Raw genomic sequence first — 20,649 nt, 5'->3', positions numbered from 1 at the left:
GCTAAGCAAATTGTCTTGTCGCTATGCAAATTGACTTGTCGCTATGCAAATATTGTTAATAAAGTAGAAGTGGGAGTTTGACATTCTATGGCTGATCACTGTAAATTTTGTGTTTTCTTTTTCCATGATTTTCACAGATTTCTCACTATAATATGAACCTGGTTATCATCATAGGTCTAAATTTTATGAAAAATAGTTGGTCAGAGTACTCCCTCAGCTACAACAGAATAGCAAGTTCAGCCAAAGAGGCCCCAGCTGGACCGCTGATGCAGTGTAGCGGGTTCAACCACACGGGCTGCTCAGGTTATAACATGGTAGCAAGTTTGGCCAAAAAGGCACCCTAGGTTACAATAGAATAGTGAGTTCAAACAAACTTCTCCACAAGCTGTAACAGAGTAGTGAGTTCCATCCTCCAATATTTTAAAAACTTAGGGGAACCAGGCACATGACATTGTTATGTTAATTTCCTGATGACAACTATTATATTCTGGGGAAAAGGTCATATGTAGACAACATTCTGAACAGATATTTTCAATTCAAAAACCTTTTTTTTTTAAAGTGAGTTGTTATGAAAACAACTTCAAAACAGGAGTTTTCTCTCAACAGAACAATTCTACAAGTTTCAGTTTGGTGGATCAGTCACACCACATCACCGTCCATTCTCATATCCAGGAAAGATCAATTTCAAAGCTTGCTGGAGTGTCTTGTTGGTTTGCATGCTGAATCCTTTACCAAGCTCATTACGACAGGCTGGACAGCTGTAAACAGTAGCACGGAATGACCGCTGAAGGCAACTCTGAAATCAGATCAAAGCAAACAGGCAATTACTCTACAGTATGACAGGTAGACAAATGAATATGAATCCCAATCCCAATCTGAATACAATCACAATGTACGACAACCCTTGTGAAAACAGCAACTGGCAAATTCCTGATTTCAACACGATTGTTGTGATGAGTAACATGTTTCCATACAAAGCAAAAAAATGTTGCATATACATATTATTTGGAACTAAGGTGTGTGAAAATAAGATTGTGTAATGAGGAATGTTCTAGTAATTGTCAGTTATTAACATGTTCAATATTTTACTTACACCACAGTGTGTTCATAAACTCACAACAGTCAAAAACAGCTATAGCACGTCTCTGGAAGTGTGGGTGTTATTGTACACACATGGTCTGTGTATGAGTGTGTGCGCATCTCTTGTTACTTAACTTTACATACATCATGATGATGGGAGTGATCATGGGTTGATATACAACATGTTTGCATCTCAGTGTGTGTGTGTGTATTACTTACTTTACACACGTTATGGTGACAGGGTGTAGTGATGGGTTGATACACAACCTCCTGACAGCAGATACATAGAAAACTTTCTTCGACAGTGTCCACAAATTTCTAAAAAAATAATTGAGAAATAATAAGATATCTATCTTCATATTGTTTATAGCATAAAGAATCAATAGGTTGTGTGACACTTTGACATGGCCAAGGTAACAACAGATGAGTAAATATAACATACAAGACAGTTCCTAGCAAAAATGTGGAATCGGCTTTACAATTACAGACAACTTGTTAACTCTTAATGATCATATGGGAAGAATTGCCGAGTTATACACTGTAGATAAGATGGGGGACAGTCAACCCAGCTGTACAAATGGGGGTGGGGGGGTGTCAACCCGCTGTACAAATGGGAGACAGTCAACTGACATAATGTAGATACCCATTTTAAAACTCTGATGTATTCCTTCTTACCTTTCCTTGTTTGACCTGAGATAAAACTTCATCCCATAGTTTCTTGTTATTGTCGTCATTCTTCACTAAGTTCTTAACATCAGTTGGTATTTGATTATTACACTTCTTAGCAGGACTACACCGTGGGGATCCTAAATAAATTCCATATTAAAATGTAATTGAACTTAAATAATTGGAAAAAAAACAAATAATTTTCACAACAATATATGCCAAATTACTTATTCCTTGGGTTCTTTTGGGAACAATCCAATTCAAAATATCAGTTTCCCTCCAGGTTGCTATAGAAACCCACACCAGACAGCTGAAAGTGTCTGCACAGACTGAGAGTAAAACCGATATTTTGAGTTGGATTCTTACCCACTAGATAAAACAAATTCCAAGTAGTACTATGCCCTCTATGTCAACTTATTGTGATGTACCAAAATTTGGAGTTACCTTTACTCACAAGAAAACCAAGGTTTCATCAACTTGACCCACAGTATTACATGTGTTGCCTTTCATTGGAGGTCACACTGCTTTATAGTGTCACTTGTTACACTGACATTGGTACTATAAAATTGATAGCTTGACTTGTTTCACTGACATTGGTACTATAAAATTGAAAGTGTGACTTGTTGCACTGACATTGGTACTATAACATTGATAGCGTGACTTGTTACACTGACATTGGTACTATAACATTGATAGCGTGACTTGTTACACTGACATTGGTACTATAAAATTGATAGCTTGACTTGTTTCACTGACATTGGTACTATAAAATTGAAAGTGTGACTTGTTGCACTGACATTGGTACTATAACATTGATAGCGTGACTTGTTACACTGACATTGGTACTATAAAATTGATAGCGTGACTTGTTACACTGACATTGGTACTATAAAATTGATAGCGTGACTTGTTACACTGACATTGGTACTATAAAATTGATAGCGCGACTTGTTACACTGACATTGGTAATATAAAATTGAAAGCGCGACTTGGTACACTGACATTGGTAATATAAAATTGATAGCGTGACTTGTTACACTGACATTGGTACTATAAAATTGATAGCGTGACTTGTTACACTGACATTGGTACTATAAAATTGATAGCGTGACTTGTTACACTGACATTGGTACTATAAGATTGATAGCGTGACTTGTTACACTGACATTGGTACTATAAGATTGATAGCGTGACTTGTTACACTGACATTGGTACTATAAAATTGATAGCGTGACTTGTTACACTGACATTGGTACTATAAAATTGATAGCGTGACTTGTTACACTGACATTGGTACTATAAAATTGATAGCATGACTTGTTACACTGACATTGGTACCATAAAATTGATCCCCCATAAATCACAGACACACGACAGCTTCCTAACAGAAGTCATGATACAGGAGGTTTTTATTATTTGTTGTCTATAAATTGACATTACAAAGCTTCTTGCTTAATTCAGATTTTCCTAGTGAGTGAATGAAGATAAATATTTGGAACTGTATTTTCCTTCAGTGCATGAAATCAAGACATTGTTATTATTGTTGACTTCAGTACAGTACCTTCAAGTTTCCTTTTCTTTCCTTTTCCCTTTCCTTTATCCACAGCTGGTGAGTCCTTGTTTTCCTGCTCTTCCTTCTTTCTCTGAGCTTCAAGATAGCCATCAGGAAACTGAAAAGGTGAAAGGTTAGAGTTAAAAGGTCAGAGTTCACACACACACACACACACACACACACACACACACACACACACACACACACACACACACACACACACACACACACACACACACACACACACACACACACACACACACACACACACACACACACACACACACACACACACACTTTGTATGATTAATATCTGCCGCCCCAAAATAGAACTATCAGTAGTTTCAGTCTGTGCCAATGGTATGCTGACTTGAAAGAAGTACACTGTTTTCACATGGACCCATCATTGACACCCCCCCCCCCCCCCAGTAGCAACAGTCTATAAGTACAAAACCAAAATCCTCAGCAATGCATAGGATCCAGCCAATCATAGTCTGATAGTCTGCTAGAAAGATTTCTCTTTAAATATTTGGTGACTTACTTACCTCTAACTTGAGACCCAATTCTTTGATTTTTTTCTTGCCAGCATTGGTCCATGGTGCTGGGTTGGGATCATCTCGTCTCAGCATATACCTCCACACTAGGAATCCACTCTTGCCTTTCTCAGGCCAGTACTTTACAATCTAGTAAACACAGAAAATAACCACTGATCAGTTTAGTTTGATTTGTTTCTTGACTCCTAGACTTGCATATAAGAATTGCAAGAACAAACACAATAGCAATGTTAACAGGTGTTACTTTATACAATTTTTATTGTCATTTCAGCCAAGTGTAAACTTTGTCATTTTTATTGTTTAAATCATGTAATTTCAGATAATTATTATTGTTATCTTGTTTACTTTGTAAATGTTTATCATTTCAGCCACATAAATTGTTATTGTCATTTTATGAATGGATTGTTAGAATTGTAAAGATCACTCAGATGTAGTGTAGTATTTCTAGAAATGATTGAATATTTGGTTTTACTTACTTTGTACATGCCGTCATAACGATTGCCTTCTTCTGGAGAATACTTGGAATGCTTCCTTCCTTTAAAATTTCTGACAACTCTGACTGGTTTACCATTTTTCCAGTCCTTGGCTTCATTACCTTTCACTTTATCCAATGATGCATTGACATTCAAAGCCAGTGCTCTGAAAACGATAACATTTACTAATTGGTCATTTGTACATTTATAACAAACCTGTCTTTCACATCTTAAAAAACAATTAGTAAATTAAAAAACAATCATGCCCACAATTCAAGAGCAAATATTTCAATTTGAAACAAGACTGGTATGATGTTTAGTAATATTTTTAATTTCTTACTCTGAACTGGTAACAAACTCCAGGCCAAAACTAAATGGTTTGATTGCAAAGCATACTACACTTTTGAGCTCTACAAAGAAACTCTGCACAAGTTACGATGACTAAACTCTTTTTGAAAAGAGAAACTCTGCACAAGTTACGATGGCTAAACTCTTTTTGAAAAGAGAAATTGGCAAGTATGGAAGTAAGTAAGCAAACTTGGAAACAAATTCAGTACATTTTGACTTGAGAGGCCTACTGGTAAAAGTAAACTGTGTACTATGCTGGTAGCTACAACCTGTGTAGTACATGTATATGGTTTATATTATTTCTTGATAGTAGATGTATACTGTACATGCCCATCCTTGAACATTTGATTGAAGTATTTTTGATACTTGATCGCTTAGCTGAATCTGACATATGACAGGAGAGGATGATGTGTTTGACCTTTGACCTCTTTGTGACCTGTAACCTAAGATATCACAACTTACAAGTTCATCTTGGTCAGTTTCTGATCACATGATTGTTCAGCTGTGCGTTTATTTCCAGAGAGATCTCGTCCACCACTACCAGTGTAGGTAAAGCTATCACCTTGGTCCTATAAATTATACAAAATGAATACAACTGTACATACTACCAAAAACAGCTGATATTAAACGAAGGATCTAGGCCAAAGTAAGGAGAATTGTTAATTGAAATGTGCTAATTTTACTATGTTTCTTGGTTACTAAGGTTACATAACTTGCCTTTGGCAAACACACACAAACTAGCATTGTTACAAGGTGAGATCATTTGATTGCACAAATTTTCATGATTGTCAACCACTGCATACACTCAACTACACAGCAATAAATTACTCTTAATTCAGTAATTTATATTGCTGAATTCATTCCTAATAATTTCAATATTAATTTTCATGCCACTAGTCTGACAACTATCGATATCTTTTCAATGGAAATACAAAATTGGAACAGTATTAGATCCATTTGTGGTAACAAACAATGAAGTCTATCACATTAGGTTATACCACAAGAGGGCGCTGCTCATCAAACCATTCTTCCAGTTATTTGATTTGGTGTTGACTTCTCAGGTGGAAGCACATCATTGGACAATATACAGTACACTGCTGCTGAAACACATTTGAAGTTTATCTGGAGATGTGCAAGTCAGAGACATGAGTTTCTGAGGCTCATGAAAGGCATTGAAATCATTACATATCATTGCCCAGTGCTGATCATCATACTTGCATAGTTCTAGATGTGTCACTTACCACATCATCTTCATAGTTCTAGATTTGTGACACTTACCACATCATCTTCATATCCACCTGACAATACAATGGAGTATGCACCTTCATTTTCACGTCCATGGATACCTGCCACATGAGGGCGGTGTACACCAGCTTCACTAACCTAGAAGGTAAAATATGACACAATAACTATATTGTTAGAATTCCATTGACATTACTAAAGACAAAATACCACACTGACTAAGAGACTTCAGTATTTGGTTTGCAAGGAAGTTAAGTAACATCTGGGTTGCCATGGTATTCATTTCACCAGGGTTGCCATCACAACTATGGAAAAAGGTGTGATAATGTATGCAAGCTATACTAGATTCCCCTCGTCTGTTTTAGGAGATCTCAAAAATACTACTCAATGTCCATAAAAAGTGCAGTTTGTAATGAAATAATTGTCAATTTATACATTTTGATTAAAATCCTACCAAAATAGTAATGTTAAGAGTTTATTGGGGGATATATGATTACTTCTATTTCTGGGAGCAAACAGTTCAAATCTACAGGATCAGTGCAATTACAGACATTTTTTTTTGGGGGGGGGGGGGGGGGGGGGTACACTTTTGTGAGTGCAAGTCAGAGGCATGAGTTTCTGAGGCTCATGAAAGGCATTGAAATCATTACATATCATTGCCCAGTGCTAATCATCATACTTGCATCTAACTATCAATTGTCTCCCAGGGTATAAATCTATCCAACTGTGTAACTACTTACCTGTGTATCTATTGAACTTCACCATACTACATGTAATTCAAATATCACAGTTTACATAAACAAGGTGTCCAGTTTATCAAACTGCTCAGATTATAGGGGTTAACACTACTAAATGTACATACATGTACATCAACTTGATAGGGCTAACACTGGGTATTGTTGATTAAATCAACAACTTACCTGGACTCTAAATTTCCACAGCTGTCCGACGTGAACTCCAGGGATCTCTCCAAAGTGATTGGATGGTACAATGGTACACACTTTTGTTCGTCCAACACATGCCATACCCTGTATAGATTGAGTCAAAGTTTAAACATCAAAATAAAACAAAATTTGGGACCATACTACTAAAACTGGATAATTTGAAAACGCTCCCACTTTTGTACTTCTCCCTTTGACCATCAGCAAATACATTATTTAAACAATAAATAGTTAGAAAAAACAAATATTATGCACATATTTCACAGATACAAGTTTCTAGTCACACATTTTAACTGCATCACACTAGAAGTGGTGTGGTAAATAAGTCCCTACACTATGGAATATCTAACAAAGACATCTAGCACACCATTGCACACATATCATGTATATTATATTGACATCTATCACATGGGATGTATCACAAGGGGGTGTGGTGTTCTCCAGACAGATCTTCTGTCTTTTAATTTTGAGTTTATTTCTCAGACGAAAAGACACTTCTGGTAATTATGTGATCTGGAGATGTGCAAGTCAGAGACACAAGTTTCTGAGGCTCATGAAAGGCATTGAAATCATTACATATCATTGCCCAGTGCTGATCATCATACTTGCATCTAGTTATCAACCCATCCATAAACCCAACTATGAACCCTACCCATCCATCCATCAACTCACCTTCCAATCCATCCATCAATCCATATCCCTCCCTCCATCCATCTATCCATCACCCACTCATCCATCAACCACCCACCTGCCAATCCATTAATACACTCATCTACCAATCAAATGATTTTCACAAAAACATTGATTGACGTACCTTGCCCCAATCTCGACTTGATGAAGATGATGCAGATGCCATCTTAGATTTCTTCTTGCTCTCTTTTAACTTTTCTCCTGCCTTGACGACAGCAGTATCATCATTCTTACACTCTGGACAGTACCTATATACACAAATGAAAGGTGTGCAATTACTAAAGACAGTACCTATATACAGAAATGAAAGGTGTGCAATTACTAAAGACAGTACCTATATACACAAATGAAAGGTGTGCAATTACTAAAGACAGTACCTATATACACAAATGAAAGGTGTGCAATTACTAAAAACAAACAAAAACTTGTGTTACCTAGTAGTCTAGTCAGGTTCCATGATTTATGTTACATCTATTTATACCAACTTTTGTCAAATCCCCTAATATCAGGGATGGAACTATTGTAAAAGTAACTGGTCAAATGTGAAAAATAGGCAGTATTATCTATGAATCTGTCCACTGATGGAAATCTACTGGTTGAAACAATGAAGTTTTTAGGGAGTCTTATCATATTGCTTTACAATATAGGGAGTCTTATATTCCCTTGCAACATAGGGAGTCCTGTCATATTGCCTTTATACCACAGGGAGTCCTGTCCTACAGAACCTTTGTAGTGAACATAGGGAGTCCTGTCATATTTCGTTTATACCACAGGGAGTCCTGTCCTATAGTACCTCTGTAGTGAACATAGGGAGTCCTGTCCTATAGTACCTCTGTAGTGAACATAGGGAGTCCTGTCCTATAGTACCTCTGTAGTGAACATAGGGAGTCCTGTCCTATAGTACCTCTGTAGTGAACATAGGGAGTCCTGTCCTATAGTACCTCTGTAGTGAACATAGGGAGTCCTGTCCTATAGTACCTCTGTAGTGAACATAGGGAGTCCTGTCCTATAGTCTATACCTGTCTGTCTATAACTAACCATTCATCAACATCTGGTACACTTTATATATCTATAACTAACCATTCATCAACATCTGGTACACTTTATATATCTATAACTAACCATTCATCAACATCTGGTATACATTATATGTCTATAACTAACCATTCATCAACATCTGGTATACTTTATATGTCTATAACTAACCATTCATCAACATCTGGTATACTTTCCAACGGTGGATCAAGACATGACAAATGATAGGCCATGTCACACTCATCACACAGGAGTTGTTTGTTTTGATCATGCTTTTCTCCACAGATGTGACAGTTACAGTGCTTACATTTCCTCTTAGGGTTGTCATTACAGTGGTCACAGTCTGGTTGAGTTGTACCTGAAGACAACAATAACCAACAAGCCACAAATTTAGTTATTTCGGTGTTTAGGAAACAGTCCTTCCTTAAAATCACATTCTGGTAATGTTACATTATGAATTACAAATATCAACATTATCACTTGTTCAGTTATATTTGTTCTACAGAACTGTGAGTTGGAAATTTTGAACTATATAAACATTTCGTATGGTATCATATTTGTCAGTATAGTAGAGATGTGTATACTTTCAAATGGTAACCAAAGTTAACAGAAAGTGCTTTGGGAGCTAAAAAGTTGAAGCTGTGGGGCTCCTTGATAATTCTTGGCCAGACTGCAATATAAACACTTTATCACTTTGGCTGTCATTTCTCTATTGTTGTTTTGTTGTGTTATATCAAAATCCCTGGTTTGTAAGAACAGCAAGTATCAGTCCAACTACAGGCTAGCACCAGTTTTTGATGTATACAGGAACAGGACTTGAGGGAAATATTGTACTGGGTATGGAGGAGAACAAGCTCCAGTTTCTGAAAAATTGTTAGAAATTACAGCAACGTTTCAGTCTCACCCAAAAGACCTTCTTCAGGGATAGACTTAAAACAAAACACTGTCAAAAGTGTACAATGTCTACCAGTTGGAGCAGATATGGTGAATTTGACATGCTCAAAATACAGTACAGACATCAACACTGACTTACGTTTGACAAGTGGGGTATCTCCATTAACTGCCAAGTCTCGGCTCACTTCACCTGGTTTCTCTATTTGGTATATTTCATCTATAAACATCAGTTTACATGCATGTAGGACGTCTCCAGCTGAACCCATGTTTACCGTTCCATACAGTTCTTTATAAGTTCTTGAGCCTCTCTGTAGTAGACAAAATGTAGTGGTGTGTCATTTCTCTTAACCTGACTAAAACTTTGGAGTTGACAGAATGTACTGTTTTCAACAGTATTATGAAATACACACTTGACAACAACAAACCCATATATGTATATAAAAGAAAATGAAATTTAATGTAATATTTAATGTGATATGAAATGATGTATAGATCTTGGTATTATTTTACCCTGAAGTGTATTTGTATAAATATTGAATTCAATGAGACCTTAATCCAATCATATTATCAGGACAGTCATAACTAATACCTGACCCTAATCTAATCATGCTGTCATGAAGTTTTGTTGAAAAAAAAATACAGAGAAGTGCCAAAACAAATATACCAATGTAGAGTTGAGTTGACAAATAAACCAACTTTTAGAATAAATAGTTATTGAATAATTAACTACAATTAGATAAAATTCTAAATTAGTGGAATCAAAATACTTGTTAACAAACACCTAGTCAGGTTGACCAAGGTCATTGTTATACATTGGTCAAGGACAACCAACAACAGCTATCCAATGCTGGTCTTGTGGAAGTTTTAGAAACATGTCGTTTCGGGGACAGATACTTGTTAGAAGAATTTAAACATCTGGTTCTCAGGACAGCTAGCTGAGAATGATTCAAACATTTGGTTCTGGGGACAACTGAGATGAAATCAAGCTATCAGCGAGAAACCATATTTAAAACTATAGCATACCTTAAAATACAAAATAGCAAGTGCATTTATGGGATGTGAAGAAACTTCACTGCACTATTTGTGTACATACAGTAAATGCCAGATAATGTGAAACATTAAAAAAACAATAACTGACTTTCTGATTCAAAACTAAAAAAATTTCAATTCGCTCCTAAAGATAATTTGAAGAAACTGCATCACACATTTATGGATGTGATATGAGAACTTGAAACATAAAACATTAAATAAACAGCAGAAAGAACATCTGCAAAAAACCCTTTCTTTGACAAATTTAAAGAAACCAAAATGTACACTGTACATGCAAATAAACATCACGTTATCAGGTTACTTGAAATAAATTTGACATGAATAACTGATGATAAGTTACTTTCAAGTACATTTGCGGAGACAAAGAAGAAAATTAAGTCAACCTGAAAATAAGTTTAAATATTGAGGATCAAGTGTATTACTCTACCCCAAGCTTAGAACTGGACTCTACCATTGGTCAGACTGTGAATGCCATTGTGTCCCTCAATCTATAGCCAGTAATCCCTTTATCCCTTTCATACAATGGTACAGTCTATGTCTATATTTGGAGAAGGAGGACATAGTGTTACACCTGACTATTTCTGACATTAGTTAGAAGCTTAAATGACATCGCCTACCTTGTCTGTTATTTCTACATCATACCAGTATCCTCTTTGGGCAGGCTGGTCTGAGTTATAGTTTGCCATTACCTTCATACCAATCTCAATATCATCCCAGCTAAGAACAGTTCTAGCTCTAGGTCGGATATACTTACTACAAAGATCACATGTCTCTTCATACCTATTTAATATTCAAGTTACAACCATTACTAGAGATAGTAAAGACTGCTACAAATTTGAAAAGAAGGAGTTAAACTCCAAACATTCAATACCAAGTTTATACATTAGGCCAATTCTTATCAGTACAGCCCTGGGGATGCTTTTGTACAGGACCAACTTCTTCTATAGCTCTTACAGACAATGGTTTTTTCTTACCCAAATTTCAAGCCTGATTTAAATGAACTTGCATTCCATCAGCAGAAACTGCAGTCATTCATTCCTGTAAGGACCATGGTACATGATGTGCACACTCTCCAATGACACAAAACTTGAATCAATTTTTTTTTTAAATATACCATCCTTACATTTGTACAGTATTACAAGATTTTCATTGTCTAGTGAAGTAAAGCACCGCGCCACTAATCTACCTGTGTTCTCCAGGTACTTTACAGGGTGTGTTCGTAACCAAAATTATGACACAATGTACACTTTACACTGCTACTTTACACTGCTACTTTACACTGCTAAAAATCCATAGGTAGATTACACATGTTCAAAACAGGTCCTGTACATATCCTGCAACAGGGTATGTGAAACAAGTTCTTCTGTTACACAAGGTCTTTAAGTTTGGTAAAATTTTATAGCTGTATTCAGACATCTAACAGGTCTGTTGGTATAGGCATGTATACATGGGCGCAATGCTGACTAAACATTGATCACAAGATTGACCTAGCTGTAGAGACAGATATGTATTCAGTTGTGTGTTCAAGTTGTTACACTTTATAAATTTGGTCAGATTTCAGGACTGTAAAGACAAACAGGCCTGTTGGTACAGGTATGTATACAGAAGTGTAATTTCTGAAGATATTTCAGATCTCTGATTTCAAACGCTAATTGGTTACAGTAATTTTGTAAGTGTATACAAGCATGTCATACTGTGATAAGATACAAACCCTGTCAGAAACACACACCTCTGTTGACAGGCCTGTCACAAACACAACATGGCCACACCTCTGTAGACAGGCCTGTCACAAACACTATGGCCAAACCTCTGTTAACAGGCCTGTCACAAACACAATATAACCAGTGACCACACCTCTTTTGACAGGCCTGTAAACACAGTTTGCTGTCTCTCCAAAGAGATATGTACTGCAAAATGGTACAAGATCTGCATAGAACCTGTTACAGGGATGAAATCTTACTCCAGGGATGAAATCTTTTTATTTTATGAGTATGGCAAGCCAGGCAAGTTTTAGCAACTCCCCTATCCTATGTTACAGGGGGTTCCTAAACCTGAGCAGAAACACTGACACGTGAATTTTTTCTGAAAATCACATTGTACAAATCTGTAGTCTACATGTATCTCTATTAGATGGATCCATGTACACAACCTATGTGTTGTTTCCTCCTGTTCTTACCCTTCCCATCTCACAGTATATAAATATCCATCATCATCATCATCAAATTTTGTGGCTTTTATTCCATTTTCTTCAGTTTTTCCATTTGCATTGGTAATGTCTGTATTCTCCTTTGTATCACCACCATTAACAGCTGACAAAGTATCCTCTGTTACCACATCTTCATTGTCTTTAGTCCTATTATCTGTATCATCAATACTATTACTTTTGACCTTGTCAAGTTCACAAACACCGTCTATACAATCTTCACCCACAGTTTCCTGTTTATTTCCAGTATCATCATTTTGTCCATTCACATTGTCCACATTACGTTTCAGACAGTCTTTGGTACATTCCTCACTGTCTGTATTCCGGCGGCAAATTTTCACTAAATGTGCTTCAAACCAGGCACACATTGCTAGATCCATGGCATCAACAATATCACCAACCTGTAAATACAAGTCAAACAGATTGTGTTACCATGGTAACTGTAATCTAAATTGTACCCAAATCTGCAATATATTCAGTCTCAGAGTTCATAGTTGCAAATGAAAATCTCTACACACAGAGTCAAAAATTACTTGGTTGCGAATCCAAAATTTGCTTCAAGTTATTTTTTGACTCTGTGAGTGGAAATTTTCAATTGTAAGAACAGATTGATGAAATAAAAGTGGATAGTAAACAATTAGTTGTGCTATCTTTTACTTTAGTATATCAAAACATATGTTGTATCATATTAAAGTTCAAAATCATTTAATCTGTAAGTGGGGGGGGGGGGGTGTGATGTAGATACAGGTCGTGAACGTGAACTACATTGAGTATGGACCAGTAGTTTTCCTTAGGGACCAGCAGCATTTGCTACATGTCGGTCCTTATGACCAGTAGTCATTTTCCCTTAAGTTCACACACTGCACCTAGGTGTGTCATAAAAAAATAACAACTGTTCAACTTCTTTGTCAACACAATAACTTTAGCGCCACATGCTACATATGCACTACTATATGTGTGCAAGAGAATAAGTCAACCTGCTTGTTCTATTTTGACCCCCTAGCATGATGTGATACTGAGGATTGAAGTCATTGACCAAAGAATGGTCACAGGAAAAAATTACTATCAAGACCAAAAATGATTGAAATGACAGTTGGCAAAGTATAGTGTTCTTTCTCCCAAGAAATTTACTGTGTAACTGGTTGATTTAAATGACAATAATAAACTATTATTATTCTAATTTGCTTCTTTTGTTCTAAAAAAACAGAAGATGGAATCCACCACCCTATAATGCCCTGGGGAAAAGCCTGTTCGTCAGCTCCCCATGGTTAGAAAACAAAACTACATGTATGCTAATTTTACAGAATCATTCATTTCTTGGATTTAATTGTACAGCTATTTCTTTCCAACTTAAAGTTGACAGAATAGTTCTATAGCACCACTCTCCAAAAAGACATGTCGACAGTAATACAATATTTGCATGACAAATGTACACGTGATCTTCTTCAGCCATCCACACCTCAAGTTGCATGTTGTGTTTTACAAACAAGAATCCTTTACAACAACAAACACATTACCTATGGATGTCAGTTTATGAGCATTTTGCTCCAAAACGTAAGAACTTACTACCATACCATCCGAAAGATCTCCATCTCCACACCTCTTGACACACTCCCAATCCAACACCCTGAGATCTCCACACCCCTTGACAGACCACCCATCCCCACACCCCTTGACAGACCACCCATCCCCACACCCCTTGACAGACCACCCATCCCCACACCCCTTGACAGACCACCCATCCCCACACCCCTTGACAGACCACCCATCCCCACACCCCTTGACAGACACCCATCCCCACACCCCTTGAGTCTTTCCCATCTCCACACATCCCTGCGAAGCCTTCCATTATTTCTTACCTTGTAATGTGAGCCTGTCACCTCCTCACTATCACTACTTGTGGATGGTACCGCATCATAGCTGCATGCACTTGTTGATGGTGGGGTGTCTGTGATATCCATGGAAGATTCTGAGGATGATTCTGAAGGGGACTCCGTATGTCCATTGCAGTCGGAATATCCATTGTTAAATATAGGAGTCATTGGTAAACTACTTCTGACAAGAATTTGAACTATTTCATTTAATCCAACATCATAATCAAATATTGTATGTCCATCTTCAAGCTGTAAGACAAAAATCAAAAAAATTATATTTAAACATGGTTCGCGTTAACGTGTTTATAACACATCCAAGACGCAATGCATTTGAATGGGACCCCACTTCAATTTTCACCAATGAATCCATGGGACCTGTCACTATCTATGCTCAATGACGGTGACAATGTACTTCGTTCATTGAAATGAGAACGTCTGTACAAAGACAATAAAAAGTCTGATCAAACAAGGAAAAGAAAAAGACACCAGATGTGTGAAAGTGTAATTTGTGAGTAAAGAATGTGTGAACTGATTGTACACATGATGTTGACGCCTGACACGACAATATGTGTCACCTTCACTCGTGAAGGATATGTAGTGAACAAGGCTATTTGGTTACAAGACTATAAAAATCAAAATTTTTTGCGAATTTTTTCTCAACACTCTCTTTGTTGTAAATCACAACACTATCAATAAGGGCCAAGATGGAGATCATTGTGTTTTATTTTAGATAGATTAATATTGGAGATCATCCTGTGTTTTAATTTAGATAGATTAATATTGGAGATCATCCTGTGTTCTAATTTAGATAGATTAATATTGGAGATCATCCTGTGTTCTATGTTAGATAGATTAATATTGGAGATCATCCATTAATTTTTGGCTGTTCTCTATTGAAAGACGTGGTGGCGGCATTCATTACTATAATGTCACTAGTTTTGTACCCATTTAATCTAAATTACAGCATTTAAAAAACACAGTGAAAAATAGTTTAAAATGTCACTGTAGTATTTTCAGATGAGAATAGCTTACATTGACAACAGGTACAGTTTTCCATAACAGTACAACAGGCTGTCATTGCAGTTACATATTAATTTGACTAAAAATTCAAATACAAGCACCCATGGTGAGCGGATAATTTACGCGGGAAATCAGCACCACTAGTGTGCATTGTCAGGTCACAATTCAGTTGTGACAGTTACCTATTTACAGTAAAACTATAACAACTCAAAGTTACATCAATTTATTTTCCCTCTGAAATGCAATTCTTTTTGTTCAACTCTTCGTAGATATGATGTGTGATCGTCTAAGGTAAATAATACATCTTTGATTTGATTACATTGCAACCATGTGATATGCACAGAGTTCAGGTATGCAAATTACTTCCGGTAACCTTCTAAGAACGGGTCAAGCACTTCATTATACAAGTTAAGAACTAACGAAATGTCACAAGGTAGTTTTCAAACTGACATACTGGATAACATTTCACACATTGACTGATCAAGTGCCTTTCACACAGTTGGTGTTGACACATGCACAATAACTGCCAAGACAACATTAACAACTTTAGTTTTCCATCACCACTATTCATACACATGTACATCAGAAAAATAGCTCAAAACATGTCTGACCCACCCATCAGCCACGAGAGATTTACAGGATTGACTAAACATGAAGATAGCAGAGCTGAAAAAACATTGCATTTACTATACCACAAATGAACAGAAATAAAATGGATGCAACTTTGCTTTCATTCAAAAGCTAGTATACATGTACATTGTACCTCAAATCACAGTAATTTCTCTTTTTCTTTGACATTTGCAACTGAATTGAAATAATAGATTTCTCCCAGGCCTAACTAAAAACCAAAAGTGCTTTTCTTTCATAATACAATTTTTTTCTTGATACAACCATTGTTATTGTTAAGTCCTAAATAATTGTGTGGTTTCGATTAAGCTTAATATTTAGAATAGACTTGAGTGTCTAGTTAAGGTAGTTATATTTTTCGGTTGTTTTCTTCTCATCAGATGTACAGCTATTACAAATTGGTAGAACAGTTTATACTGTCTTTTTTAGTTTATGTCAGTGTCAGTTTCTGCATCCACTATTTCATGTGAGACTTCACAATTTTCGCAATTTTATCATTTCTTTCTTGAATATGTGAAAAAAAAGTTTTGGGTTGGTGTGAAAAACTAGATGGGGTCAGGAAATCGGAACCAAACTATTCTTTTTTGGTCTAATAAGATTAAGAACAAAGAATGACTAGATCACATGGTGTCATTCTTCCATTCTTTCTGCGGTGACTGTGTGTGTGAGCATGAAAATGGAAGGAGATCTTGGCACTTGGAAACATGGGGATCCAAAATACTTCACAATTTTATAAGTAATTTTAACTTTGCTTCCAGCTGGGATGCCAGATAAAAAAAGAATGACCAAATGTCCAGGAGCAAAAATGTGTGGAACAGTTCTAGAAACACACTAAACTTGTTCATGAACACATTTGATGTACACCATGCAGTCTATATGTACACCATCTGCTCTAGATTTGACTATGTCCACAATTATGACAGATGAGTCTGTTATGAAGACCCTGGCCTATGCCAAGGTTACTATGCATCTTTTTGTAGAGGGAACCTGGTTGAAATCAAAAACACATCTAGGCCCCTTTTGTCGGTATGGAATGATTGGTATTCTGTACAGTAGTCTTTCATCTCTATGGCATAGTTGTGGTTTCATTTCCTGTAGATTAGGAAAGGGGGGGTCATAGATCATTTCATATGCAAATTACACCAGTTGGTCGCTGGCTTTGCCAGATGATTCTACTAGAGTTCACACGCCTCATTACCATGTCACGCCTGCATTCTTTACGTTTCATTTGCATATTGACTTCTATTTTTGAAGGCTGTTGTGTGACCTTTAGTTCTATACCAACTGGGTTAGTTTTGCTGCAAGATCTTTAATTAAAATGTAAATAAAACAGAACACACAAATACGAGAGAAACCATATCCACTGCCATTGCTAACCATTCCACTTCTTATTTCCTTCTGTACATTACGTCATTAATCGCATTAAACTGCAGTATTATGATCAACATTTTGTCAGTATATTCTACGTGGGACAAAGTTGTGCGAAAGGACCCTGACACATTTCACCTTTTGCAACCTTCATATACAGGTGCACTGAAAACGTCAACAGTCAACTGTTTGTAATTTGAATTCAATGGTGAACATTTAGTCACACGCCATTTTTATTTTCCACAGGCGATTCACTGCACATTTAACAGCTAGGCCCAAACACGTAAATGCGACTATGTGCATAATAAAAGTTACAGCGACATACATGTGCGCCAATATTAAAATTTGCCAAGCAAATTACACCAATCCTATTATAATTTGTATGTTAGGATAGAACATTGCTAAAACTGCAATGTTAAATGTTGGCGCCATGCCAAGAGAAAGACAGGCCGAGGAAAATAGGTCCTGTATAAGCACCAACCTAGACGGGAATATTCATGCAAATCTAAAACGTGTCGCCGACATAACTCGCTCATCATTTCTGTTGGACTTGAGCCAAATATACCGAACAGTTTACGATATCAAATAATCATGTGTGTACTTCATGGGTATATGAACCGAATGTAGTTTTAAATTTTGCTGTAGTGACTATGACATTGCAGTGTACATGTATTGTTGTGGACCGGGTCACATGCATGTATGCAAATTAAATCAACATACATCCCGCCAACAAGATATAAAATGGCTTCCAAGAGAAGCAAGGCTTCCTGTTATAGGGTGCAGGGTTAATGACAATCTAAACTATAAATTAGCCAGCTCCAAATTAAATGGTTTGACCTAGTTTGTGTTGTTATCTGAATAAAGTTACCACGGTAAAGGTTTAACGATGGAAAGACAGCAATGACTGATAACTACACTGTATATACGCTAATAAATAGCTACTTCGTTATTCTACTTCCATAATGTACATGTACTTCAGTTTAGGCTCACATTTAAACATTAAAAAGAACAAAATGGCATTTTTTCGCCCTATTCGGATTACAAGGTGCAGCTTTCATTTGTACTTGTTTACACATACATGCCTTTACAGAACAGTTCAAAGTATAATTCTGTATCAGACAAGTACAAAAATTAACACAAATATCCAACAATGTTTTCATTTGCAATTATTTTGAGAAATATGTAAAATCATCAATGTTCATTGCACACCTACTTAGTCTCTATATTATGAACAAAAGTCTTATTATCTATAACTGTCTATTTTCTTTTCAGATAATGAGTTAAAATAACAGTTTCTTATCCAAACATGTATATTCAGTTAGTTTTAATTTCCCTTTAGCCATTGAAATATCACCCATCCATGCTGACATGTTGTAAGGAGGGGACTAGTACTGACAGAAATTGGAGTGATTTGCAAGAATCCAAATTCTAACCAGTATAACAATACCCTTCCTTGTTTTACAACAGAACAAAGTTTAATACTCCTCTAGTCAATAAATACATGTTCCACCTATGGTTATGAATGGCCATCTTGCTTTGTGCTCACATTGGATTATCTCAACTTGTAAACACCACACACTTGTGTGACAATGAGAAACCAATTTTGGCCAACGTGGCTCGCACGGAAGTTGGACATTACAACTTCACGTGGACTTGCCATGGCTACCAAAGAAAGCGAAAGCAGAGGAGATGGCACGCCAAGGCTGGGAGTGCAAAGTAACTTTGCATGTCCAGTATTGTGATATGTCGTATATCAGCTTGGGTTCACCTTGAACATCGAGGTGTTCAGTTTCAGGGCGAACACCACTTCAGTTTCGGTGGTTTCTTTTGTTCAGGCATCTGCACATGTGAACCTAGTCACAGTTTTAACGTGGGTGACAAGTACAGTATTACATAACTAATTTATCAGTGCAGAGTCCCTGAAGTCGTGGTGTACCGTCATGTTAGCGTTTGTAGCGAGTGGTGCACAATATTTCAACACATGTACGATGTAAAAAACCCATGTTACTACAGCATCATGTAGCACACACACACGTGTTGCCTTGCAGTCAAACCTCACACCTACATATATCACAAATGTGTTTACGTCCAAGGTACAACTTCTCTGGAATGAAGGAAACTTTGTCTAAGAAATGACAACTTGAACTTGCTTACCTGCTTGCCACGATAGAACAGGCGCTGCCTCTCCGGTGGAGCATCAAACGGAGCTTCGAGCTTTTTTCTCAAGTCTTCAATTTTTGTAAGTTTTGACAGTCCGTCCACCTGAATGGACTTTTTGCCATCCATGCTACGTACTTGAATCCACATCTCTATCTTTGTATCTGGCAAAATAGTAACAACAACACGCAGCACACTGCCTAGTCTAGTTACTGTGCCAACAGCTGATATCTTTATTTATACACGTGAGTTGTGGCGGGAATTATAGTCTCGCGAGAGAAATAACTCTCGTCTTGTAAGAGAGTGTGAACGGGAGCTCACGACCTTGACCCTCGCTGACCTAAACGTCCCGAAGTAAACCGTACACGGTGCACGGTGTGACGTGCCAATGTCAAGGCATATTCGACCGTGTTAGCTGAGTGAAATAGAGTTTGCTGTTCCCATGCAGCCGTTCAAATGATTTTTAAAATCCCTTCGCTGACGAAAGCTGAAAACATTTCAAGAAAGTGTCGATAGATAAATATATGTAAATACATTTCATTTCTAGCGTATGTAAACAAATTTTTAAGTGCTCAGTGTCAGAACTGTAAAGAAATACGGGACATTAATCACTATTCTGTTGCCATTTATTTTTGAAAATACTTCTATCAATGGCAACAATGTGTGCATACATCGTTAACTTGGAAGTTGTATATTACAAAGACAAGGACAATAGTTCCCTTTTACACATGTGACTAGTCACTACCTTGCGACTCACAAAAATTATCCATTCACAAAAAATGATGAGAAACAATCTACATGAAATACATGTAAGTGCCAAGATAATAAAAGGTGTACATGTATGAACAATTTCAGATCTGCAAACCACTTCTTTA

General features: G+C 36.8%; 1 protein-coding gene across 1 annotated transcript; it reads right to left on the bottom strand.

Moving 5' to 3' along the window:
• Positions 1 to 521: 521 nt before the first annotated feature.
• On the bottom strand, positions 522 to 19,924 carry LOC144436536 (E3 ubiquitin-protein ligase UHRF1-like). The gene is made up of 16 exons (XM_078125347.1): positions 19,772 to 19,924; positions 14,588 to 14,851; positions 12,702 to 13,129; positions 11,143 to 11,305; positions 9,615 to 9,783; positions 8,753 to 8,939; positions 7,671 to 7,794; positions 6,836 to 6,943; positions 5,952 to 6,056; positions 5,136 to 5,242; positions 4,329 to 4,491; positions 3,844 to 3,981; positions 3,308 to 3,416; positions 1,756 to 1,886; positions 1,300 to 1,398; positions 522 to 796 (listed from the first exon to the last, which is right to left on the bottom strand). Exons 1-16 carry the CDS (start codon positions 19,922 to 19,924, stop codon positions 650 to 652), a joined length of 2,595 nt encoding a protein of 864 aa, XP_077981473.1. The 3' UTR covers positions 522 to 649.
• Between the last annotated feature and the right edge of the window lie 725 nt (positions 19,925 to 20,649).

This window comes from Glandiceps talaboti, chromosome 6 (assembly GCF_964340395.1).
Source record: "Glandiceps talaboti chromosome 6, keGlaTala1.1, whole genome shotgun sequence".
Lineage (NCBI taxonomy): Eukaryota > Metazoa > Hemichordata > Enteropneusta > Spengelidae > Glandiceps > Glandiceps talaboti.
This window is presented reverse-complemented; position numbering and strand designations above follow the sequence as displayed.